Source organism: Pteropus vampyrus, unplaced genomic scaffold (genome assembly GCF_000151845.1).
Source record: "Pteropus vampyrus isolate Shadow unplaced genomic scaffold, Pvam_2.0 Scaffold129, whole genome shotgun sequence".
In the NCBI taxonomy this organism is placed as follows: Eukaryota; Metazoa; Chordata; class Mammalia; order Chiroptera; family Pteropodidae; genus Pteropus; species Pteropus vampyrus.
Genome location: NW_011888910.1, coordinates 4,445,633 through 4,473,108, shown reverse-complemented (window position 1 = coordinate 4,473,108; position 27,476 = coordinate 4,445,633). Strand labels below are relative to the sequence as shown.

General features: G+C 46.5%; 1 protein-coding gene across 2 annotated transcripts; it reads right to left on the bottom strand.

Moving 5' to 3' along the window:
• Window positions 1-279: 279 nt before the first annotated feature.
• PXDC1 (PX domain containing 1) lies at window positions 280-27,476 on the bottom strand. Of its 2 annotated transcripts, XM_011367056.2 has the most exons (5): window positions 27,100-27,476; window positions 13,109-13,200; window positions 12,246-12,363; window positions 5,284-5,395; window positions 280-1,516 (listed from the first exon to the last, which is right to left on the bottom strand). In XM_011367056.2, exons 1-5 carry the CDS (start codon window positions 27,353-27,355, stop codon window positions 1,399-1,401), a joined length of 696 nt encoding a protein of 231 aa, XP_011365358.1. In that variant the 5' UTR covers window positions 27,356-27,476; the 3' UTR covers window positions 280-1,398. The 2 variants fall into 2 exon arrangements, with proteins under 2 accessions (XP_011365358.1, XP_011365357.1); XM_011367055.2 differs by lacking the exon at window positions 5,284-5,395 and having other exon boundaries at window positions 27,100-27,380.

Genomic DNA, 27,476 nt, shown 5'->3' with positions numbered 1-27,476 from the left:
AAATCCACGGAAATCCCATATGCTGTGCAGCTGGGTCACAGGAGAGGTTTCCTGTACAGCCAAAAAGAAACAAGGAGAAGGGGAAAACCCTAAACAAAGAGAAAATCTGTTTGTTCACTTTTCATTTGGACAGATTACTCCCTCTGGTGAGAACAAAACACATTCCTAAATAACAAAGAGAGGACAGTGCTCAGGGGCAGTGTTTGGTTTCTACCCCTTCCCTGTCAGGGATTAAAAAGAGTCACACCTTTATACACAAACACATTAAATCCATAAAAGTAGAATAATATATTTTGTTTAATTAAAATAGATTAAAAAACAGACTGTAAAAGAATTAGGATTCTCAATAATTTACTATTATTTACATTAGCAAATGTTGGTCATTAGTAGACACTGTGAGATAAGCACGAAGAACCCAGCCCCTCCCCAAGCGCAAAGGGAGATGGGGAGACTCACTGCTTTCCTCTCATTCCCACCCTTTCATGTTAATATGGCAATTACAACAATGAGAGCTGGGTAAACAGCAGGAGAGGTGAACCTCAGATGCCCAGGGTGGTTAAACTGTCACCCTGAAGAGATGCTGGCAGGGCAGGCAGGATTTCTTTTCTTCTTGGGGAGAATCATTAACCCAGTCCCAACTCATACAGGCACCTGACTGTCAATGATTTCCCCTGTGCCTGTTCCTATTCACAATTAAACTTCTATAAACAGCCCCTTTGCTGACACAAAGCCACAGTTTCCTGATAGAAGATGAAAAACAGAAATGAAAGCCGCACATCCTGGTTCCCAGGGAAATCCTGATTACTTAACATACCATGCCTATGTTGTCCAGAACTTGGCAACTCAATAAAATCTCACACGGATTGTTTTGTGCGCTTGTCATGTGATGGGTGGTGAGGGTAAAGAGGGCCGGGTGGCCCCTAGCCACTGTACCAAGAGGAAGATTTCCTTTCCAGGAAGCAGTAACAGCAGAGGAAGAACCCAGCAAAGCCCTGGATGTCTTGCCCTTGCATATGGATGTCCTGCCCTTGTATATCAATGTCTTGCAGGCACTTGTGGCTCCTCCACACACAGGTGGGGAGCGAGCCCTAGGAATGCAGAAACAGGCTGGCAGTACGGAATGGAGAGAGAAGACCCCTCAGCAGCAGCAGCAGGCTCCACAGGGCAATCAAAATCTGACTTCTGGTTGTTGGAGACCCTGGGGTCAGCCTTAACCCAGGAAACCCTGGATGCCTCACTCACAGGACACCAGGCCTCACTGGTGAAGGCTGCTGGGTGGGGCCTGGCAGCCATGCCTGGTCACCGCGGGCATGGCCTAACCCCGGCTTGAAGCTTGTGCAGTGGACACCAGCAGAACCAGCAGTCAAGTGCTGAGGGAGGAGGGGATCCAAAGGAGACTCAGTCCAAAATGTCTGTCTCGAAGGGGACCAGGTGGTAATAAGACAGGTTGGTGACATAAGCTGCTGGGTCCTCGCCATCCTCCAGCTCTGAGGTAAACTCACCACCATTCTCAAATCTGAAATGGGAAGGACAGAAGTAAGGGGTTAGGCTGGCTCACTGCCCCCCGCCCCGAAGAAATGGAGAAAGGGCAGAAGGTCGCTTGCAGGGGGGCACTTAGGGATCAATGTCAAAAAGTACGGAGGGCTTTCCACGATGCTCTTAGTGCACAGGTCATCGGACCAGTGGGCATAGCCTTTTCAATGCACGTTGAGGAAATGTGGACAAAACCATGGTTACAAATTAGTTAGGTTAAATAGAGCCTATTTTAAAGACTGTTACGGCTCTGGTTTTTACTGCCTTAGAGACTGCTACCTATATTTATTAGCCAATAGTTATTGAGGCATTCATTCATTCATTCATTCACAGAGTAATGATTTTTCTCCATTTAGAGACTATTCTCTATCAAGCTCTGGGAACACGGCAGTGAACAGAACAGGTGGCCTGTCTTTGGGAACAGGAGCCTACCATGTGCAAGGCCCTGCAGATAACAGCAATGATGAGTGATAAAAGCCATCGTGGTCACAGGCTCACAATTTAACTGTAACCTCGGGTCACATGCACACATGAAGAAGGAGACTGGGAAGCAGGAGGAGCCCACAGAGGTGCTGGGTGAGGGTGGTGACATCAGCAGAGGGAGGGCTCCCTTTAGAGCAGGGATCCTCAACACCGGGGCCACAGCCTAGTACCAGTCTGTGGCCTGTTAGGAACCAGGCCGCACAGCAGGAGGTGAGCAGGGGGTGAGCCAGCAAAATTTCATCTGTGTTTGCAGCTGCTCCCCAGTGCTGGCATTACCGCCTCAGCTCCACCTCAGATCATCAGGCATTCGATTCTCATAGAAGCACCGGTCCCTGGTACCAAAAAGGTTGAGGACTGTTGCTCTCAAGGGAAGCCTTCATTTGAGGGGAGAGGAGGTACATGTATCCCAAATGTGAGATGACATAAATACCTTCTTCATACTGATTCCCCTATGAATTGAAACCATTTTCTCTCCTTGTCTAATCCAGACATGGCTTCCTAAACCAGAAAAACAATAAGACTCTAATCTTTAAAAAATAATTGTACAGGAAATATATTCTCCCCAAGAAAGAATACTGAGATGCTGCTTATGCTTTTTCAGAAACATTTTCCTCAACTAAGAATCAGTCTAAGCACGATAGGACCTGGCAGAGGAGGGTGGGGCAGCTCTTTCCTGGCTCTCACAGGAAAGTGGGAAGGATGAGCCACAGTGCACACCCTGTCTCTGCATTGGTTCCTAGCGCTTCAGGGCGTCACTAACTAGTAGACCCTTATAGAAGCTCAACTATACCTGGAAAACTTTGGAAGACTGGGAAGAACACAAACTGACCAAACTACACAATAATGAGTGTCTGACTTGGTTACACTGGCTGGGGAGCTAAACTGTTACAGAGATGTGGGCCCTACCTTTGCATCAAGAGCACACAATGCATTCAAGCCACTGCTGCTGTTACCGAAAAAATAAAAATAAAAAAGAGTACATAATGCAGAATCATGCTAGCTTCAAACATGGGGCTCCAAGGGCAGCCACAGAGCTGGGTTTTTCTTCAACTTCATAGTAAGAGGTGTACAGAGATGCAGGAGAAGGACTTAGGGCCCAGCTCCTCCTCCTCCTCATGCCCTGCCTGGGAGTGCAGGCTGCTCGCAAAGAGAAAGAGATGGAGTTTAGCAGAAAAGTGAGTGTGGTCTGTGAGGCAGCGTGTCTCACAAAGGCATGGCCACCTCTCAAGCTTTATTATAAGATGGTATATCTCTTCCTTCAAATCAGCATTGCAATTAACCAAAAGGGAACTCTTGGGTACAGGGAAATGCTCAAGCCAGGAGAGAGACAAGGTCACCACAGCGAAGGCCAAGATGCAGCCCTGCTCAGCTTCCTACCCTCCTTTCACTTCCTGCCCTCATGTCAGATGACCCTGAGGGAAGGAGAACTGGGATGAATGCATCACCTCAGCCCTGGGCAGGCCTGGCAAACACCTGGGCTCCTAACCTGAGGACAGATGAGGGCCACCTCAGTCTGGGGGAGAATTTTCTAGAAGTCTGGCAACCGCTCCAGCAGAGGCTCAGCTGTCCTGCTGACTCGAATCTCCATCAGGCACACACACTCATTCCCTGAGTGCAGTGGGGTCTCTGGTCCTGGGTACTGATACCTGCTCTCCCCAGGGGACAGGTGGGAGCTACCTACTTGGCTCCATGGCACAAGTCCTAATGAGCAGGCTGGACAGCATTGAATTCACAGCCCTGGGGCCAAATGATCGTCCTGAAGCACCACTGACAACAGCTGTAGCCAGGAGGTAAAGCCTCCAGTTACTCAAATGCCATCTCTTCTGACCTCCCATCCCCAGACACACCACCTGCCTGACAGCCCTGTGCAGTGTGAAAACAGACCACTCCCAAGAGACAGACAGCGGCAGACCATCAACTTAGCTGTGCTGCCCTAGATTAGGTACCTGGCAAGCCCCAGGCAGAAATTCCCTCTAAGGGCTCCCCTGAGCTGCTTGGGGACGGACATTTCCTTGTTGAGCTTTCCTAGGATAACAGGTTTCCCTTGCTCTCTCTCCCTGCTGGCCAGGTGTCCTGGAACAGGTGGCCATACGCTGAGGCTGTGTCAACCCCGTCCACTCGAAGATCCGAGATAGCTGGGAAAGTCACGTTACCACTCTTGCTTTCTCTCTGTGCTTCTCCTCAGCAAAACTCTTCACAGCTGAACTTACTTCTAAAATCTGGCTTCATGCCAGGGTGCAGAAGGCCTCTAGAGATAGAAAAGGTTGCTCCAGGAACATTGTGGAGCCAGAGCTAGGACCCAGGTGTGTGTGTGAGTCTGTCCTAGCCCATTTTTATTTTTGGCTGAGTGGATAGGCCAGGATCTGGGACACCAAGAGGCCCCTCCACCCATGGGTTGTGCTTCTCGTGTGCCCACAGGGAGACTGTGCATGCAGAGCTACCTCTGGGAGCTCCTGAGCCAGGCATTTCAAACTCCGTCTCTGAGGTCTTCACAACACCTGACCTTGTGAGATCATAAGGGTCCCGATGGTTAAGAGAAGCTGGGAGAGGTTAAATAACTTCTGGACACTCACAAAATCAATAAGAGCCCTGGGCTTGACCTTGACAGTCAACAGAAGCCAAGTTGTGATGCCCTGTCAAACTGCTGCCCCATAATTCCCAAGGAGATGGCCGGAAGCATACCAAGGATAGAGGTGGCTGTGCTTTCCTAGAGCACTTGCCATGGTCAAAGTTGTTACCAGAAGAAAGGAGAAGGAAGAAGTGGTGTGTTTGGCTGCCCCACCTTTGCTAATCAGACACAGGCTCGCTCCCTTCAGACTGGGCCCACTGGGCCAGGCCCCAGCCACCTAGGAATCTGGAGAACCTCCTGCCCTACGAAGTGAGGCCAATATGCAGGTGACACTTCTCCCCATCCCAGGAGGCCAGGCCTTATGAGCAAGACTTGTGGCCCCGGTACCCTCTCAGGGCCCAACATGGACCAAACCCTGAACTGAAGCCTGGCAACTTCTCCCTGATGGTCCCTCACAGCCAGCCACTTGAGCAAAGGAACTCTGTTCCCACAAGGTTTGTGAATCAAGGTCTCACTGTTCTCTAGAAAAGGCAAACTCTTTAAATAAATGTTCAAATATAGGCAGCATGGCTCGGCATTTCTGGCCACATCTACTTCCTGCCTATGGAGCTCTGTATGGCAGTGAACCCCAGCCTCTGGCACTAGCCAACAGCTCAGAGATCCCATCTGTAAAACTAAATTCAAATCAGTGGACTTACAAATGTTCTGGTGAATCCACACCCAGGTGTTGCTCTTTTCCGTTTGGTATACTGTGGTCAATAACAATAGTTTCTGTATTTGCTAGACAAAATCCATTGGACCTCATGATTTCTGAAAATAAAGCAATAAGGTAAACATTCAGGAAGGGTCAGGTTTTGAAGTTTGGGATGTATACCAATCTCCATACTTCCCCCTCCACCTACTGCCATCTCCCTGACCCATTAAGAGAATACTCTGTGCCCCAGCAGCCCATTCTGGAGCTCCGCCACACAGATTCAGAGACTGACACCAACCTCCACAGGAGCCACACCTGCTGACCCTAAGCAAGTGGAGAGCCATCTCTCACTCCCAGAGAGAGGCTGGTTGTCTGAGCACCCTCCCCATATGTCCTTCCTCGTGGGTTTAAAGCCGGGGCAGAAAGAACACTGAGCTTGCTCTTTCAGGTCCATCGCACACTGCTGGAGGTCTTCATATAGGTTTCCTGATCTTTCTAAGCAATCACCTGTGTCTGAGGTAGGATAACATCATCTACCACCCTGGGGTGCCACGAGGATCAAATGAGATCAGCGTGCATTTTAAAACAAATGGGTGACTTCGTTTTTTTACTTTATATAATTCTGTATATAAATTGATTTTTTTGCCAACAAGTAAAATTTTGACAATTTAAAAAGGCCAGCAAAGAAAACATCTTCACATGTCTATATTGGCTGTATGGTGTTAGCTTTTTGAGGACGCAGGTCTGGTATTTGTCATGTGCTAGAAGAGGTAGGAATGGGGATGCCTGAGGGTGTGGCAGCTGAAATAGTACAGGCTGGAGCTTGGACACTGCACCTCAGCCCAACAATGAGCTACACAATCTTGAGACTCAGTCATCTTCCCATTTAGGGCCTAATACAAGGAAACATGTAGCTCAAAATAGCCCTTCCTCTTTCCTGGCATGGCACAGACAATAAGAACACGCCTATTGCCCAATCTCATTGGGTATCTGATGCTATTGATTGAGAGATCGTTTTATTTTTTTCCTTACATCTCGCCATAATTTAGATTATTTTATTCCCATATATAGATTTGTTTTTTTTTTATAAGTGAAATTGTAACTCCACGTTTATTTTTAATCTTTATAGGTATTTGGTTCTCAGTTCTCTGAATTTCTCTCCATATGAAGAGTATTAGGGAAAATATACAAAAATGAAGGAAGAAAAATAGAAGATTTCCTGCTCACTCCCACAGGATTTAAATGACTATTCATCAATCATATCTGCCAGGTAATTGCTAAAATTTCCACTTGACTTTCTGGAGAAATGACAGCTCTTGTTTCACTGGTTTTCTGCAACACCAGCTCAGTTAGTCACACTCCAAGTGACATCAGCACAGCTCCCTGCCCTCCTGGAGCCCACCTGCTTTCCCTGTTCTAGAACCAGCATGGACAGCCTGCAAGTCATCAGAAAAAGCACCGAAAGCTAATGAAAAGTCGGTGCTTGGAACCTCTAGGGTCAACTACATTTCTAGACGCAAGAAGAGTAAAAAGATGTTTACCAAAGTCTGAGTGACTCTGAAGATGAGTAAATCTTAACAAGAAAGATTAAGTTTCTTTCATCTTTCAATTTTAGACATATGGCAGCAGTAATAAATAATAATAATAATAATAAAGGAACCATTTTCTTTATTGCTTTAACTCTGATTCAAATCTGTCTTGAAGCATATAAAACCTCAAAATGACCTCAGTACAGTCGTCAGACAGTTCCCAGCCCCTTTCTCCCAACCTTTTACCAAGGGAATTTGGTGGGGGGAACCCTACAAGTGACAACAAATGTTAGTGCCTCAAAACATTTCTGAACCGTTATAAAGAGATACCTTGTATAGGAGCTTCCTATTCTTTCTTAAAGGTGAAATTCAGAGCTCTACAAAGTGGAATCTTTATAAGTCTCTGAAAACAGATCTGTAACAAATCATTCCTTGGTTGCCTATGCTAAGCCTTTGTGCACAGAAATGTGTTTTAATTTTTTGCAAGGCCATCTGGGCCCTTGAGGAAACTCTAGATCTGCTACTTATGCCTGGGGAGCAGGTTACTTCTTGCTCGGTTTCGTCGTCAGTAAAACAGGAACAACAGTATCCATCCCAAAAGGCACAGGTGTAGATTAAATGAGAGGGTATTTGTAAAGAATTTATCAAGTGTCTGGAGCTCGATAAATGGTCGTTATTACTACTGTTAATGTTTTCATATCTGTTCTGTTGTGCAAATGAAAAGGAAATATGATGATTACAGATAAATTATAGCATCTGAAATCTATCTTTGAATATACTTAAAATATGAATTTTTTAGAAATCAATTTAGTACCTACGGCAAAAATCACTGGTTGATTTAATAATTTTAATCACATATATGACTAATTCCATGAAAGAGTTCATTTTCAAGCTACGATTTTTTGTATTAACAATTTTTTCACATGAAGTAGAATCCTGCTTTGGCATTTCTTCTTTTTAAAAATGTTTTATTCTGAGCTAATTTGAGAATTACAGAAAAGTTGTAAAAACAATAAGAGTACTCACATACCATCACTAGTTTCTAATGCTAATATTTTAGGTAACTATGGTATAATGATCAAATTTAAGAAATTAACTAAACATCTTCCTCACTTGAGTTTCACTGGCTTTTCTACTGATGTCCTTTTTTGTTTTCTGTTCCAGATCCAATCTAGGATCCCTTGTTGCATCAAGTTGTTGTCTTAGTTTCCTATGACCTCTGACAATTAGTGCCTCAGTCTATTTTCACCTCTCATTACCACAACACTTTTGAAGAGGACTGATGAGTTATTTTATTGACTGTCCTTCAATTCGCCTGATGTTTCATGAACTTTGACTGAGGTGGTGCATTCCGGGCAGGAGTCATGCAGAGTGATGCTGTGTTCTCCTCTGCACATCATATCTGAGGGCGTGTGATGTCAACAGGCCTTACTCCTGGGACATCAGCCTGGATCACTTGGGTAAAGAGGTTTCTGCCACTTTCTCCAAAATAAGGTCACTATCTTTCTCTTGGTAGTTAAGAAATATCTTTGGGGAGATGCACTGAGAATCTGTAAATCCTATTTCTCCTCAAACTTTTGCCCACTAATCACAGCATCTACCAATGGATCTTTTCTGCAACAATTACTTCTGTGGTGTTTGCCTAGTGGTGATTTTCCTTTTTTTTTTTTTTTTAACTACAGCCATATTTTCATATGTCCTATATGCCATCAGTTCTTCATTTCATTAATTGATATACTCCTTTTTTTTCAGCATTTAGTCTCGACCTTTACAGCATTCATAGTGTAGCTTTCCTCCCTTTCAAGTCCTCTCTCTCATTATATTTTCAACATACTCCAGCAACAGAATGAAACCTAAGGCAATGCCTTTTTATTAATCGGCTAACTGGGCTATCCCTGTACAGTGAAAAGTAAGGCTGAAGTTATACAGATAGCTGGTTAATAAAAAAATTATTATAATTCATTTCCAGGCCCCCCAAACTTGAATAATTCGATTTCTGTGACTGATATTTGATTAGTTCAACCCCCAGATCAAGGCTGAGGTTTACGTTTCCTTTAAGGCTGCACAGACACAGCTACACTGTGAAAAGGTAAATTTAAGTTTTATTATATTTTATAAGCATTTAGATTAACATGGGATGAAGAATGTTTAAGGTTGTATTGACCCAAACCATCACCGGAGAGACCACAGTGCTCCCTGACTGTCCTTGCTGTGGGTCCAGGACATCACTTAGTTGTCACACCAATAGCGCCTGGTGCCACCTAGTGGAGCCCCTGACTACTACACAGTCTCAACATTTGAGAGAAGAAGCTGAGCATTCAGAGGCTGGATGCAAGTCATGAGTGTGAAGAGAAGCCTCTGACAGCCAGGGAGGCCAGTACCCCCTAAATGTCACATTAGTGGCATGAGAAGGCATTAAGAATCTGTGGGGAGAGGAGGGGTTGGAGTGAGTCATGGCAGGTCCAGGCGTTTTCACAAGTGAATGGAATTTAGCAGGATAGGAGTGGACAAGCAGGCTTTGTGTGAACAGAGAGGAGATGGACGGCTATAACACACAGAAAGCCAAGGTAGGAGGAAGCTAAGGGTCTGCAATGGAGGGTTCTACGGTGACGAAATCAGAAAGCTAAAGTGAGCCAGACTCTGACGTGCCTAGAAGGATGAGGGGGGAGAGGCTTTATTGTGAGCTTAATTAAGGTTTTGAGAAAATTAAAGGGCCCAGGAACTCAGAGTTCTGGGATGACCGATGTCAGTGCCAGGGCGTATCCTGGGGAAAGGTGAGGCTGACAGAGAGAGATATGTGGATGTCCTCAGGGGTGCCAGCGATCTCCAGGTCCTGAGGCTCAGAGCCTGGGGATCCCCAGACCCAGCAACACATTATATATGGGAGCAAGACTGAATGACATGGCCTGCCCATGTGTGGACTAGTTCTTCAAGGAGACATCGGTGCTACTGCAATAATGGTTTCATTAAAAGGTATTTTTGAATTTACCATAGTTCGTTGTCTGACTGTACTTATTTCCTCACTCAGTGAATAATGAGAGCGCATCTTACATCCCATGGGACCATCCCCTCATGCCTGCATGCCTACATACCAACTTATCTTGGAAAGTATTCGCTCAGACACGATGAGGTCCAGCTAGTCCAGGAGCAAAGAAGGAAAGGTTGGAAAGTTTCAAAGGGAGGATCCCCAGACTTGCTGCCCAGTGGATTTGAGCAGGAAGAAGAGAAAACCTCCTGGAGTCAGAGAATCTTAGCTCTGCAAGGGTGGGAGAGGAGCTCCCCCAGCCTGCCTCCTCCTGCACGGACACCTCAGACAGGCTCCCTGACTTGAAGCTTTTGGGGACAGACCTGCAATAGATGTTTACAAACTCCAATGTTAGGCAGCCCTATTTGTTGCCAAGTGTTCTATGATGAGCCAAAATTGGCAATAGTCACTTCCACCCACTGCTATGTCCCAGAGGTAGAGCATGCTGCACAGATAACTTAATTCTTGGCTGGCATAAGAACGTCAACATCCGTGCCTTCCTAGACCTGGATGCTGTGCCCCTAGTCATGGATACAAGGCCTCACTGAGGCCCATGTTCAGTCCTCGCAAAAAGACATGGAGAACCTATTTCAAACCTCAGCATGGGGCTTTACAGTTACTCCTGTTAAACTTCATCTCTACTCGCAGCCCTTTAGGATACACACAGTCATGCATTTCTTCAAGTCACTGATAAAGCCCAAGCCCAGACAGAGGGCTGGGGACGTTCCGGTTGTTGCACTCTAGATGATACTCAGAGGCAACTCCCCGCAGCTTGAGTCTGTCCTCACACTCTGGAGCTCAACCTGAAGCAACAGTCCAGCTCCTGCTACCAACACAGGCCTTGAAAGGATTGTGCTGCTCTTTGCTCTCCCATTTGCTCAAAACAAAAAAGCAAAACAGAGACACCAGTTTTGAGACTCTTCCACTGTGTACTAAAGGACAGATGCTTGCCTCACTCCAGGTGACAGCATGCAAAATCCAACACGACTGACAATTAGTGTCCCAGAGGGCTCTCTGAGCCTATAAGACTAGGGTCCACAGATATCCAACAGGATAAATAACGGCCATTTTCACTCTCCTACAAAGGAAATTCTGGATACTAGGTGCCAGCTGAGGTGGGTTCCTGAACTCCTCTGTTCTTTCTAGAATGCACAGTAAGCTACTGTGGGTAGATATCAAAAGCAGCAGAGAGACAAATCCATTCTGCTCACACACAGTCATATCTAGAAGCACCTTTTCCATTCCAGGTCCCCAGAACTTGCCCACCCTGTCCACCACACCCAGCACACATTTAGAATTCTCATCCCTGCTGTGGTGCAGAACTCAACAAGGACACTTTTATACCAATGACATCTTCCCAATTTGTCCTTCTCTGTCTCCCCATCACCATGACTAATTTCTTCTTAGGAACCAGCTCTAGGCTCAGATCCCCTCTCATTTCCTGACTCTTTCTCCATCAGCTCCCTTCTGAGTCCTTCTCCTCCTTCCCTCCTCTTCTTTCCTTCCTCCTCCATTCAGAAATGGAGTGCTAGATACAGCCTCCTTTCTTCTCTCCTTTCTACAGATCGAGATGTTCTGTAGGCTTTCACCTTTAGCTGAGCTGCATCTCCTCTTACATCTGCCTTCCCTCACTTTCCACCCAGCAGACTCCTGTAAGACCTCACTCAAATGCTACCTTTTAGGCCAAAACAAGTTGACTGCCTGTTGCCTGTGGAAGCCCAGTACCAGAGACCACCCGGGACAGAGCTCTTTTCCCTCCAGAATGCTCCTTAGCAGCCTTCACTAAAACAGTACTGCAAAAATAATAGTGTTCTAATGACACATACAATGCAGATCTTAGAAGGCTACCAAAAGGGGTGAAGTCAGCCTCCCCTTTCCTTTCTACCTGACTCGCAGGTGAGCTGACCAGCAGCTCTGCTCAGCTGATGATTTCCTCTTACTACTGCTGACTTTGCCTCTTTAGTTAAATTTTTTAGTTAATTTATCAATGCTAGTGATATCTAAATTGTGTCCCCTTTGGTCTTTGATGCCCTAAAACCAAGAACCAAATTCAATGCCACATTATGCGAACTATCTTATTTTAGCAAGCTAGACTGTTGATTCCAGTAGTTTGCTTCAAATTGCCTCGTTAATGTTTTCATCATTATATTATTTCTTAAGTAAGTTCCAATTTGTATGCTAAATAACTCCCTTTGAAGTAGGGAGAGTGTATGTAAACTTAAAAAACAGCTTACATGAAGTTGTGGTTAACAGCCTCTCACCCACTATTATCAGCATTCTGTTGGACGGTCCTTCTGGATCCCAAGGGTGGAAGATGTGCCCAATCATGCAGGCAATGCACGGGGAGGATTTCTAGAAAACTCCACAGTCCACAGCAGCACTTTCCCTCCTGGCCTTCCCTGCAGCTCTTACCTGATATTTTCACTGGACTTTGAAAGCTGGGTTGAATTTTATGTACATTGTCATTTTTTAACACCTGATCCAGAGGAGATCTTTCAAAGAAGGTGAGCACGACTTCTGACCTAGAATACTAGGAAGAAATATGTTCATTACTAAAAATTAATCCTCTGCAAGGTGGCTCCATCTGATGCTAATGCCCCTGAGTTGTTCAGAGAGCCCGTGGGACTGAGTACACCAAAAAGGCGATCACTGAAGTTTTGTTTATTTATGGCCCCAGGTGGCTAAAATGCAAGGCCCCAGGATAGGTAGGATGTGCTTAATAGAAATAGCTAGTTTTTCTGAGTGCTTGGTTCCTGCCAGCTTTTTGCACACATCCCGCTTCATTTCTCAGTAAACTGTGAGCATGCCCTCCCTCCCCATCCACAGAGGAGGAAACAGAAGCTTATAGCACCTAGGCGGTCTGCCCGACTCAAGACCAAGTTCTTAATCACTACTGCACACAAAGCTTGCAAACTTCGCTTAAAGGCCACCTGCCAATGTTAATGCTGACATTCTCTTTGGCTCTCACAGGCCCTCTTCTCGAATGACCTCAGTAAGACCAGTGTGTTTCTACAGAGGCAAGAAAGCGAACACCACCATGGTGGAGGGACCGTGTCCCTTCCTACTTAACACCTCCTTGGCCCCTCAATTCCACCTCTCCCTCTGGGAGAAAAACAGAGCTGCTGGAGCCCACAGAAGTCTCCCTTTCCCCGGTTATATCCATCCACCTCCCCAAGCCTGATACTTCCAACCACTGGGAGCAAGCAGGTTGGTTATCTAGAAGCTGGCAGGATGTGCCGAAGCCTCCCACCCAGCCTGGCCCTGATGGCACTTACTTTACATGGCATGCTTATGACGGTCTTCAGCAGCTTCTCCACCTCATTGAGCCTGGTCTCTATATCATGAGCATCCTTTATGGCGACCAGTCCTAGAATTGAGACAGAAATGCCTAAAGTCAGAAAAACAGACCAGGAAATGTACTTCTAAATTAAATGCAGGCAGTAGGCATCCTATGATGAGGATGCCATCCCCCAGTGTCATCGTCCACCAAAGATGTCTGAGAATATCTGCTCAGTCTCACCCATTTACATACCTCCTTACCCTGAAACCCCTGCTCTATGTCTCATGTTAACTTTCAAAAGTCAATGATTTACATGTGTACTGGAGTGGACATTGCCCATTCAAAAGGAGAAGTCTGGCAGGCTGGAGACAGTGGAATGAGTAGAGCAGACAGGCATATGAGGGGACTATCCAAGACCCCTCTGAGCAGGATAGTCTGGTTCAGCTCCATAAATGCCCTGGACTCAGTCAGCGCTCAGCCGGTGCTCAGACAGGGACCACTCAGCCTCTGCCAGTGTGGTAGCTGTAGCCAGGGAAGTTTGCTCAAGATCCACCCACTCCCAAAATCACAAAGGAAAGACTCACTTTGCTGGCCACCATGACCTGATCACAGGGCCCATATAAATGTAGCCCATATTTAGACGAGTCATTTAAATGCAGGGTTTGGAAGGGAAAAATTCAGACCTCTACCCAGAGAAAAACAAAGTGGGCATGACTCATAGCACTCTTCAGGAATCTGTCTATCCTTGTTACAGTTACCAGAAGTCTCAAGTGGCTGTTAAAAAGTACAGTATTTTGTTTTTAAAATACTATAGCTTGCAGTACGGAGATTCGGGGTATGTTTCTGTCTCCCCATGCAGAGTGCAGAACACAAATCTTCCCATTATAGTTTCTATACACTGGCTTCCTATAGATGGGTAGAATTAGATTCCTTAGGAAACTGGCCTCTTCTCTGTACTTCCTATGACCTAGGATGACTGTCCCTGTGAGCTATGACCAAACCACAGGGACCGAAATCACAGAACTATTACCAGTTACTGAATCTAAGTTCTCCAGAAGTTCTGGTTCCATTTTGTTTTATAGAAGAAAAGTAGTTCATTTTTCAAGGCAACTCATTGACTGAGAGTCTGCCTAAGTGATAAAATTAATTTCCTAAACTACATGATTGAAATGAAGAGGTCCAGAACATATGGTGCTTAGACACCAGACATAGGGTGAGGGCATTTCTGAAAGCATGGGCTACAGCAGGGGGATCCTCCAAATGTCAGCTGGAGTCAAGGCCAGGAGTCATTCTCCTGACTTCCTAAGGCATAGGCCACTTTGGGTGCCGGTGTCCTTGCTTGTTTCTGCCTACCCTCCTCAGCCACACTGGCCCAGATGGCCAGCTAGCAGCTGTCCAGGGAACAGGAGCCCCAGAAGTGGCAGGGTGGGCAGTGGCTTGCCCACTGGGAAACCCCGGGCCTCTATCACACAGCTCATGCACATACTTGAGCACACTGCCTAAGCTGTCACCACAAAAATGGACCAGGCCACCTCCTCTTCCTCTTCCCTAGGTTGCCACCACCACCCCACCACCCTGCATGGTGGGGAAAGTAGGGAGGAGAAGGAAGAAAATACCAGAGTGCCAGACTCTCGGGATGCCTCTTCAGACTCTGAATTCCTTGCACAGAATTTCAAACACACACACATACACACACACGCTGCACCAAAATGCTTTGATCTGCTTGCTACAGGGAATTCTACAGAAGGAAAGAGGGCCAGTGCAAAATCCTCTGAGAAGCTGTTTTGAAAGAGAGGACAATTATGTAAATCATTACCACAAAATGCTTCATTATTCCAAGAGAAGCGAAGCTATTATTATATTTCAACTTTTATTACAGTTAGAATACGAGTTTTAAATCAATCAAGTTTATGAGACAGTAATAGTATTTTATGTTCTGTGGTACATTTGTAGGAAGGTTAGCCTCTTGTATGGTGAGTACATACAGCAAATTTACACCCATTTTATAGGTTGTAAAGTACATTTTAATAATCTTAAATCAGTATAGAGGTTTATAATTCTTGTATCATGCATTAGGAACATGTTTTGTTACATCTAAGATGTAAGTAATGTTCAACCCATGGCTGAGTTAATAACTTTCAGGGGTAAGATTCAGGTAAATACATTCTGCTCTATACTGATCTTTTAAGGTGGCCAGATTTAGCAACTAAATCACGGGATGCCTAGTTAAAGATGAATTGCAGATAAACAATGAATAATGCAATAGGATGGATAGACTTCTAAAAAATTATTTGTTATTTATGTGGTGTTCTGTATTTTATCTGACAACCCTATCTTCTTGGTAACTCATTTTCTAGAATGAACTAGAGAAAGGCAAGAAGTATGTGGTCAGGCCTCTGGAAACAGTATCAGTGTTTTAACTCAGTGCACAGACCTACCCCGACCTGACCCCAGCCCACCTTACTGGCCATGTGCCCTGCGACTCCCCCACACCCTAACGCCAACCTCCAAGGAACAGGTTCATTCTATCCAAACACAACCCCTGACTCTCATGCAGCACTGCTGCTGGAGGAATCATTCCTGCTGACCTTACCCCACCTCCAGGCTCCTGTATGAGAAAATCCCACCCATCCCTTAAGGGAGCAGACATGCTCTCTGCTCTGTGAAGCCTTCCCCACACTAGAGAATGAGACTTGGTGTGCCTCTAGGCTCCCAGGGAACTCTCTCCTGACCTCTGCAGCATTCACTACGCTGCACTATAACTGCTCCTTCACCTACAAGTCTCCCCAAGCCCGCCCTGCAAACTTGAGGGGAGGAGGTACTTTTGGTTCATCTCACTTTTATCAGCAACCAGGACAGGGCCCGACACATGCACGGGATTCAATGTCTGCTAGCTGCTTATTGACTCAATAAAGTTGCCTAAGAGAGCACAAAAGTCAAGTATTACTTATCTCCTGTGAGTGTGCTCCATCTTGCTCGTGGGGTGGTAATTTAGTTAACACTTCTCCACATCACACACAGCCAGACAGCAGCCAGAACCAACTGGCCAGCCAGCACCAAGTCATGGGCATCACAGGAGAGCTGCCTGAAGAGGGCAAGGTGGCATTAAGTGTACCAAGCCATGGGCCATCCTCATTAGATTTTATTTGTGGAAGTGTGCAGAACCACATTGCTTCTTTTTTCCTGTCTTTCTGTTTCTGAATGGAAGTCGAATGGTACTCCTTGGGAACAGAATCATGCTTCAAAACAAAGGAAGGCGGAGGAAATTTAAATGGAGGAAAAAAAAAGATGCTGGAATCTCTCTCTGCTAGAAATGACAAATGATTTTTGTTTAAGCTCTGGGCTTTTAGCTGGGGACACTTTTTATTTTTTTAAATCATTTACTCCCCCATCATGGCTTCCTGGGTAACAGTGACATTGGCAATCTGGATCAGCTTTCTTAAGGTGCTGTCCTCATTTCTCTGAGAAAATTTATGTTTGTGAATGACAACGAGCACTGGTCTATCCACCAGGAGGGGCCCCAGCTGATTAAAGGTGGATTTATGAAGTGATGGATTCAGTTGAACTTACCAAAACCCACCTAACAGCAGCAGACCTGGGCTAAATGATGCTGTGTCACCACCACCAGAGCTGGGAACACAGTGGTGAGGAGCACAGACTGGCAGGGCTGGCCCATAGTGGCTTCCTTGTTCTAGCAGAGCCCCAGATGAGGAGGATGTGAAGGGGTCACCACCGTCCAAATGGCTTCCAACAGCCTGGTCCTCTTAAAACTCCAAAGTTCACATCTCTGTCCTCTCCTGGACCCAGGAAATCACCCTACTTTAATTGTTTTAAGTATTTCCCATCAAATGAAGGGTACATTGAGTGTGTTAGAAAAATATTTTTAAAAGGCAAACAATCCCAAAACTACTCTCTGGGGCCACAGTTTAGAAATAAAATAATCTTCATTTTTAAATTTCGAATTGTTTCATGCTCACTGGGGTTCCTTCCTTCAGGTTTCTCAATTTCACAATTGGTGGAAACACCCAAAATTATTATAAATTCTAAAATGATACAGAGCTGAAAGGTAAAGTTGTGAGAAGAACCCATATTTGGGACACTGAACTATTTTTTAAGAACAGATAAGAACTATGAGCCCACTAAGTATTTCTACCCCAAACAAACTAATTATAGGCATTTGGGTTGCTTTCTAGCTTATCTGTTGTATTTTGATCCTATTTTTCCTTTCTGAACCAATAGATTTGGCTTTTAATGGCTGGTACAGCCTTTTTCAAATATCAATTGTTTACAGTAAATAATTTTAAACTTTACTTTCCAAAATATGCTTAAATATAATAATTTAGTATTATACAAAATTTTGGATTTCATGTTCCAAATATTATCAATGGAATGAGGATTTTATGGAAATCTTGTTTAACTCAGTTTTACTATCTGAGATTATAATAATAAATACTGCAGGTGGGAAAATGGTTGTGAATTTGCACAGTTGAGCAGAGAAACTCAAACCTTTTGGTTACGAGACTGGCATTCCAGGAATGGCCAGCAGGGAGTGATAACACTCTACAGAAAACATGAGATTTAGCTCAGTGAAGACACAGGAAGGAACAATCCTCTACCAGGCACATTTAGCTTCCATCAGGAAGAAGATGTCTCAGCAGACTTCACAGTTCCTGGAAAATTTTCCAATTTCTTATAAAAGCATAATCACTAATGTAACCTCAATTTTTAAGATTTCATTATACACAATTTATGATGTGAAATTTTTATCCAGATTTAGCCCAAATCAGTTAAAAATTTGAAACTGAAAGATAACACAATTATACATAAATTTCAGTGTGCCAATTTTATATACATTTGAGGGCTAAAATCAGCCTAAAGCAGCCAGGGTGCCCTTTCCTTCTAAACTTGTTTAGCCTTGAAAATTGAGAATGCAGACGTGTTCTGTCACTTTCAGGATTAGCTTCTTTATGCAAACACAAACACCTGATTTATTCTTAGAAACCAAACTGAACATGCTGATATCAGCACAAAGATCCATCAGTGAGAGCAAACATAAACAAACCAGTTTCCTCATCTCAGAAACCTGAGTCCAAAGTCTCACTTTTTCAGGTTTGCACAGAACGCCTCTGGGAATTGTCCCAGGCTTCCTCCAAGAATGGACCCTGGAGATCTGAACCTAACCTGAGTGCCTTCTACTGCTAAAATTCTGGAAATAAAGACAAGCAGCTTCTTGGGTTAATTGGAAGGAAGACTATTCTTTCCAAAGTACATGAAGGACTGCGTGTTCATTGGCCAAATAACACAAGAGGAGACTGCACCATAGAGCCCCAGTGTAATTTTCTGTAAAGTGGACTTTCACATCCAGTCAACAGACCACGTGGGTGAGGCGAGGAATGCAGCATCATCTACATGAGAGATATATATTCTTTGAAGCAGGCGTCTCCAACCCCTGGGCCTCAGACCCATAAAGGTCCCGGGCCTGCGGGGGCGGGGGGAGGGTGCGCAGCAGGAGGTGAGTGGCTAGCAAGCCCGTGAAGCTTCATCTGTATTTGCAACCGCTCCCCAGCGCTAGCATTGCCTCCTCAGCGCCACCTCAGATTACCAGACATTAGATTCTCATAGGAGCACTGGTCACTGGTGTCAAAATGGTTGAGGACTGTTGCTTTCATGGTTGAGTGTAATACAAATTTTGAAAACAAAATACTTTACATTTTCTAGGAAATCTTTTTAGGCTTATTTCCTAAGTACCTATTTTCTGAATAGGTAGCCAACATTTAAGAAATGGAGAGTAAGACATGATGAGCTAGAGAACATAATGGAGTTGGTTAATCTTTGCATATTTAAGCATCCCATGGAAATCTCAACTCTCTTGAAACCTGAGGCCTACTCTGCATCTCCTGTGCTACCATCTGCAAGGTATCATGCAGCATTTATGAAAGGATAAGAAACCTGTCTGTCCCTCGCTCCCACCTGCTACACACATAGTGGTGTCTGGGTGGTTCACCCTTTGCGCAATCGCTGCCCTGGCTCAGTGATGCTCGCACCCGACTGTAAGAGTTTAGAATGCTGATTAAGTTCTCCTTCCCATCTTTCCAAGAACGAAAAGCAGGGCAGAGACAGTAGGAAGAGGAGAAGGAAGAGGCAGAGACGAAACACTTTCTAGGGCCCGAAAAGGGGTTGAGAGATGTTCTTTTTTCCTCTGCTTCTTCCTGCACATGTGAGATACTCCCTTGAGTGAATGTTATTTTATCACTTGATTCACTTAGCCAGTCTGTCTTAAAATATCGAAGTATTTAGGGAACATCTCCCCATTCTAGGCTCTCAAAAGAGGAAGCAGTTATCACCCACTCCTGCCAAAGACTGCCTGTGCTTCTGCTCCATGCCAGCCACCCTCCCAGGCATGGGAGGTACTGGGGCCAACAAGCTGGGCAGGACCCCTGCCTCCCCAGTGCTTTCATGTTAGCCAGGAGGATGGATGTGAGGTGAACATTGGCCAGAGTGAGCGGGGTGTCACCAGGGAAGATAGGAAGTCTCACAGCAGGAGACCTACCTTCTCAGAGTAGGAGGCCTGAAGGTGAGCAAGAGCGGGAACAGAACAGGGCATGGGATCAGGAAATGTGGAGGCCCTAAGGAGCCCGGAAGGTAAAATAGGGGCGGGGAGGGCTGAGACAAGCAGCACCTTACAAACCACGTGAAGGGGTTTGCCCATGGCAAAGGGCAGCCATGACTTCCCATGAAGTCTCTGGCCACAAGAACTAGGCCCAGATAGCAAATGGTAATATGCACAACAGCCCTGGGTATTCCACAGTAATCTGTCCCTTGTGAAACTGCTCCCTGGAGCACAGTCCCTGGGCCTGACCCATACCAAGCACCAAATCTTAGTCTCTGACCCAGCAAAGCCACAGGCCTGGTCTGCAGGGGCCTCACTGAGATGATGGAGGGGATCCCTTTGCGTGTTCTTTCTTTGGCCCAGACAGGGGCTATCACTGTCCCTGCCTCTCCAGGACAGAAGGACAGAGGGCCACACCTGGAGAAGGTGCTGTCAGGAGCAGTGGGCAGGGCACTGGTGCCCGCATTCGCCATCTGGATGATTTTCGCTGAGGACACACTGTATCAGATAGCAAAGGGCAAAAGCTCCAGGGCCACATGTTCCTAAGTCTAAAGCCAACTGCTATGTGTCCAGCATGGTGCTGTGTGTTCTGTGGATGTCACAACAACCCCACCGTGCCGGTATCATTGCTGACTTTTTATCAATCATGAATCCAGGGCTTGAGGGAATAAGCAGGTTGCCTGAAGTCTCTAGGCAAGTGGCAGGTGATAGAGCCAGAATCTGAAACCCCACCTTTCTGGTTCCAAAGCCAGTACTTTCAGCCACTTTGCCTGAACCCCTCCCACCATGACCTTGTGTCCACAGGTAGGACATCTAATCTTGCAGGGGTCTCGATTTTCTCACTAGGCAAACAGGGCGGGTTTCTGGTGGGATTAAAGATACAGTATGTAAAAGTTTTAATTACACGTTCATTCCTTCCCTCCTCCCTCTGTCCAACTGATGCTCAGCGTGTTTTTCCCACTGATTCTAAGTTACATATCAGCAAAGGATGATTAAGGTGTCTTGTTCTTAAAACAAACATGAAGTAAAACTTGCCAGCGTAAGTTAGGAAAAGAGCTCTGTGGTTGTATCCACTGTCATGACTCAGTTTAGGGGGTGAGGTAAGGAGGAGGATGGATTGAAGGTGTCTGTTTGGAGAGTAACATCCCAGCACGTGAGTGTGTGCTCCCACATGACACCTGCATTTCAGGGAGGCCAAAGCTGGACCAGAAAAGAATGGAGAGCAGACCCTTTGCCTCTGCTTCCTCCCTGCCCTCCCACCAAGGACGAGATCCGATCAAAGGGTCCTGGGGAGCTTCTTGGGCCTGTCCTGAGATAAGGGGACAACTTTTTTAGTGGTGACAACCAAAAGTGACCAGAGGATGTCTACCATCACCCAAGAAAGTAAAAGTGAACAAAAATACCAATAAAAAAGGGATTTCAGTGGGACATGAATGCCAACCACTCACTGATAACGATGATGTATTGTCCTATTGACTGTCTCCACTGCCCAGAGTCCAGCACTTCCTAGGACGCCCCACCCAGAGGAGGCCATTGCCTGGGGCATTTGTTACTGGTACCATGAGGGGTAAAATGCATATTGGGTTCATAATTCACTACGAGCTTCTTCTTAGCCTCCCGAATCCCCTGAGCATTATGCAACTCCAAGCTGAGCTTTATCCACAAGTGGCAAAACGATCAAATGCCTAACCTTCTATTAGTTTTGTGTGGCACAATCACCTTAAACTGGCACTTGAATCTTTCCTTACCTTGACTGTTCACAATGCAGAAATAACTTTCACCTTTTGGAAAAGTGTTCACAAAAACAGAGAGCAGAGAAACATGAGCCCTAGACTTGTTTTAAAAAGGAAAGGGAACCCATTTTCCTGGGGGCCAGCCTGAGGGTGGCCCAGGATGCTACTAGTGGGTGCATGATGCTGTTTGATCTAGAAGCGGAACCAAGTTTCCCCTTTGAAATTTGGTGGAAAGTACCAGGACCTAGATGCCCACTAACGAACCACCTGTGTATACTTCTGGCTGGCTCCTTCTCTAGCTAAGAGGTTAGCTCAGGTCACCTGGGCCCCATGGCACAATCTGAAATGGGATGCGATCACAGGACCACAAACCAAACTCAGCCATGTAACCACTTACAGAGAAAGGAAAAAATACTAGGAGCACTGGAACAAGGAAGCCACAATGAAGTCTGGGCAGCAAGAGGGTACAGATTTGAGAAAGAGAGATAAAACAGAAGGGGGAGAGAGAAAGCAGGTTACAGGGATGGTCCTGCACCTGACTGGCCTGGCAGAGCATGCTGCCCATGCTGCCCTCGGGGCCTGGGAAAAGCACCCGGTCTGGGAGCTCTATATGTGGAAGAGATTCAAAATAGGTCTGTCAATCAGAAAGGATACCCCAAATCCCCCAGAAAAATAAAAACTGCCCCTGTTAGGAGGGGCAGGATACCCTAAAGTGAAGCTATGCATGAGGGTGGGGGCTGTGTCAAAAGTGAGGGGCAGGCTCACCCAAGCACCCAACAGGCTGGGCAGGGATTGGGCTTTGTGTCCCTGATCTGCCGCCCAGGACCCATGTGGCCTCCACTCTTTTTTCAGCCACTTTCACTAAGAAAGTAAACTTGGTGGCTCTGCAGTTCGCCCCTGTGTCAGGACCCCTGCTGGTTCAGAGGTAGCACAGAGTTTCTCCCCACTTCTGCCCCTGTGAGAATAAGTGGCCAGGCTCAGGGCCTGGCAGCAAAGTACATGCCTTGCTAGAGCTATCAGAGCTGTGAGAGTCTAGTGAGCGTATCTAGTGAGTGTCCACACCTTCCCAGTATTAGCCTGGATGCCTTAACTTCCATTCCTCAGGTCTCAAATCTAAGAATAGACAGTCTACAAAAGCTCAGGGAGATTAATGTCCTCAGTGATACAGGTGAGCACAGATGTGTGCACTTGCACCACACAGGCTCTCCATGGCAGGCCTTATTTGGAGAAAATACTAAAATACTGCATCCAAAGCTGGACCCCTACACCAGCATCTCCTGCAGGCTTGCCATCTCAGTGAATGACAATTATACTTCTCAGGCTTAAAGCTCTGCTGTCAGCCCTAATACTCCTTTACACCCGACATCTGGTCTCTCAGTCAATGCTGTGCCTCTCCCTTCCAGACATATCAGTGCTTGACCACTTCCCACACCTACTCTGCTATCCCTGGCACAATGCCCCAGTAGTTCTCTCCAGTCTCCCAGCCTTGCCTAGTCTTTCTCAGCACAGCAGCTGGGGTGCATGTCAGATTAAGTCATTCCTTCGCTCAAAACTCTCCACTTCTGAATAGAAGCCCAAATCTGAGCATGATCTGCCCACTCCCTGCCTCCCTGATCTCCTATTACGCTCCGCGTCTTTCTTTCTACTTAGCCACAATGGCCTCCTCACTACTCAAAGCCACCAGGCATGCGCAGGCCTCAGGGCTTTTGCACGTGTTCTTGCCCATGCCTGGAATGCTTTTTCCTCCCCAGGTATTGACCTGGATTGCTCCATCCATTCCTTTGGGTCTCTACTCAAAGCTCACTTCCTTTGAGACCTTCTCAATTACCCTACCTGAAAGTTAATCCCTCCCCTCCCAAGTTATAGCCCCTTTCCTTGCTCACTTTTCCTTCTAAACATTTATCACTAACATATTTATTTATTTATCTTGTTTTTTATTGGATTTCTCCCATAATATATGAATCATGAGAGTGGGAAACTTTTTGTCTATTTTGTTCACTGCTGTGTCCCTAGCACCTAGGATGATGCCTGGCACATGGTAGGCATTCAGCAGATACTTGCTGAATGAATGAATGAATGAATGAATGAATATAAAACAAAAATGGTAATTCTACAGTAATCAGGAATCAAAGATCACCTGACTACTTTGGAACTAGAATCTGTTGCCGCAGTGGTGACCAGGTCAGCTCAGACTTCAAAAGGCCTAAAATAAGCGCTATATAAAAGGATCAAAATAATCTAAGAGTCCCAAACAACGGGGAAATTCTGCATGTTTATGTTTTAAAATGTAAACCTTGACAGATGTGAGAGATGTAATAGGCAGGAGACCTTGGTCTCAGGTCAGGAAACACTGAACCACATTAAGTATTGCATAGAGGGGATTTCAGTTACAGACTCAGTATCTCTGGTGTCGGAGCATGGAAAAAGCGAAAAGGGACACCTTGGTCACCCAGAGCTAATAACCAACAGGAAGTATCCATCTTTGTCCCTTCAAGTTAGGGCATAAGAAAGAAACAGGTGGCTACATCAGACTCAGATGAAGAAGAGGACAAGTCAAGAGACCAAGATTCCAAGGAGAAAAGATGGAGAACAGAAGCAGGACAAGTCCTGAGGCTAGACTCACCTAAACAGAAGGCCAGGAAGGTAAGCTAGTGAGCACTGTGCCTCAACTCCATACAGCGGTTTAAGTATCTCTGCACATGTGTCACCATGCAGCATACAAGGCCCACTGACAGTCGTCCAAGCCTAACATCACAGTGTATGTGCAGAAGGGAGAAAAATCATCTTCTCTCCCCTCTGCAGAATAAATATCTCCCCCATTACAATACTTGAGGGATTAATAGAAAGTGCCCTGCATCCCTTCAACTGTGTGCAGATTCAAAGTAAATAGGGGTCAAGGCTTTCACACCCTCTGAGGGTGTTCAATCGTACATTTACAAGAGCTACCAGCATGCTGCCAACAAGAGCTCTGAAATCCAGATTTCCTCACAAAGACTTTTAATGAAACTAGAGAACACAAAACTAACCCAGACAATAAATATTTCAATAAATTTAAACCAAGGAAATCTGATGGGAAATTATACTGAAAAAAAAAACAACTGGTATTTCCAATACAACACACACATCTCGTTGCCTTTTGTATTGTTTGTATATCCAGGCAATCTTTTTATGCAAATAATAAACCTGCATGGAAATAAGGTGGATTCTTCTTTTGCATTACTGTGATGTATTTTACTAGCAAATGATCTTCCTTTCCTGAGAAAGGAAAAGGACTTTCCTTGGATTGTATAACAAAACTCAGGTAGTGGGGGTGGGGAAGGACCAGCCTGCCTCCATGCAGAGAATCAAGGTCTAGATGGAGAATTAAGGTCACACCTCCTCTGGTCCCAGGCCTCCATTTCCCCTCCAGGAAGCACTGAGCCTGCCCTTGCAGTCCAGCCAAAGGTGCCAACAGTTCCATCGTGGGCCATTTATAAAGTCCCTTACACCCAGCTACTGGTCCTTATTTACACCATCCCTGCTGCCCCTACCACTACCACCATGTCTAATACCCAGTTCGAATTTTTCTCCTTTTTAGATAATTGAAAGCAGCTATCATATCCCTTCTGAGTCTTTTCTCCCCAGTGATCACCTTCTTCCTAAACCTTTCTTCACTTGAGGTGGTCCACACTTCAGAGGTACTCTCTGTGTGTCTACAGCTCAGAAACCCAGAAATGACCTAGCACGAATCGAATGAGCACAGAAGCAACAGAGCCAGGGGCATGTGCAAGGTGAGTCAAGTGCCTCAAAATTACCTCCATTCTGCTCCAGGTAATACTTTTCACTTCCAAGTCTTGAGGTGGCTAAAGCCATACCCTTCCTCCCCACCCACCATCTACAAGTCTCACCAGAAGCAGCTGATACTGAGGGGAACAACGAGCATTAACAGAGGGCTTACTGGTGCTAGACACTCTATTCTGCATTTTAATCCTCACATACACAAAAAGTAGGCAATAGGTACTATGTTATAGGGGAGGAGCCAAATGGGGTACCGGGGGTAACAGCTGAGCTGAACCACCTAACCAGAGTGAGACCTGGAGGGCAGAGGGGAAGGCAGGGCTCTGGCAGCTCTAAGGGCCTCCAATTTGTTTGTAGCCCCTAAGGGCTCCAATTTGTTTATGGCCCGCCTTGTTTTAGAAAGGATGTAAGTCATTGAATAAACTGCTGTTCTTTCAATTAAGCTTTCTTGACTTGGGCATTCACTTGCCAAATTAAAAAAATATAATAACATATACATCCAGATAGCAAATCCAAAGAACACTGCTGCCATGCTTGAAATAATACTAAACTTATATCCAGAATGGCTACAGATGTGAGAATCTGGGAAGCAAAGAGAAGCCTGAAAGGCAGGCTGTCTCGCTTGGGGCTTTCAAATTTGCTGGCTTTGGGAACCTTTCCAAACGATGTGTCTGCCAGAGGATGTGTCATGGGAACTGAGCTAATGATCCATATAATTCACAGTCTAGGGTGGGGGGCTATCACCAGGCGTAGGTAGAGGTTAAGACCTCAGGCAGACCTGCAGCTAAGGAGACTTGTTCTATCTAGCTCACAGTGAACTTCAGTAAATGCCCCCAAAGGAGCCACCAGGTCTCTGCTTAGAGAACAGAAAGGAAGGCTTCTGGGCGATATGTCACCAAGCTGCAGGTGATCACACAGTGAGAACAAGGGGAGGGGGATTTCACAGAAGCCCTACAGACTTCCCTGGCCCCTTCTCTCTCCCGCAGCATTTCTTCTCATCTCAACTTTAGCCTCTCCTGCACTTTCTTCCCTCTTCCAACCTCCTCTCTACTTGGCCCCCAAAGGGCAGTCCTGGGGTGGGCGTCAGCCAGGCAGTAGAAAATAGGAAGCCACAGCAGTTCTCTGAAAACGCGAGTCCCCACAAATTAGGACGAGTCACAAGGCCGGGAAGGAGGCCACCGCAGTTAATCAAACCCGAATGTGGATCCACCCCTGGGGTGGAAAATGAAGTTTTCCCCTGCAGCTGCCCATGGGGCGGCCCCTCCCAAGCAGTGACAGAAGGCTGCGTGGCACCTCGCACTCAGGCTCCTCTGTCACTAGAGAAAAGGCGCGGCCCTACCCAGGGGAGAACTCTGAGGGGTGGCTGCCAGACAGGACGTGAACCCCAACTGGACACTGTCGTCAACTCGTCATAAACGTTTCTCTAGCCCCCTACTACTCCTGTCAGGGCGAGCCAGAGGGTTGCAGTCAACCCTCCCTAGGGTGAGGAGGGAGGCGGCCGCCACTCCGGAGCACGGGCTGAGGCTGAGTGTCCTGGGACCCACCCCGACATTGGCCGCTGCACTGGTACTGGTCGGTGACTCGCCCTCGGAGACGGTCAGGGCAGCCCAACTGCTGAGCTCGGCTGGGAATGCCTCGGGGCTCCATAGGCCGACTCCCCGGCCTCTGACCACAGGCGCCCAGGGCGCCCTTCATTTGAGGGCGGAAGGTCGAAGTGTCCCTTGTCCACAGCCGGTGACGAAGGGAAAAGCCGCAATATCGGTTTAAGTAACTTCCCTCTGTCTTTCCCTCCTCCCTTAACTGCACTTTAAAACGACCCCGCAATCACGTTTACTCCAACACCCCCATCCAAGGCGGCCCCCGCACCTTGGCGCAGCGGCGCGCGCGCCAGCTCGGGCCGGTCCTCAGGGAAGGCGTCGCGGAGGCGCTGCCACAGGCGGCCCAGGTCGGCGAAGCTGCGGTGCAGGTAAAGCACGCTGCGGTCCGACCACTCGGTGCGGATCTCGAAGAACTCCTCCTCGTCCCCGCGCCGGCTGACGATGAGCCTGCGGATGCCGTTCACCCAGCAGCCACGCACGAACATGTTCACAAGCGAGGTGCCCTCAAACACCGCCGAGGCCATGCCGCGGGCCGCGCATGCCCCCGCCGCCGGGGCGCCCTCGGCCCCCGCCGCCCGCCGGCAGAAGGCGCGTCCGCGCCGGCCCGGGCCGGGGTCTGCCTGGTGTCAGCCTGGGAGCGGGGTC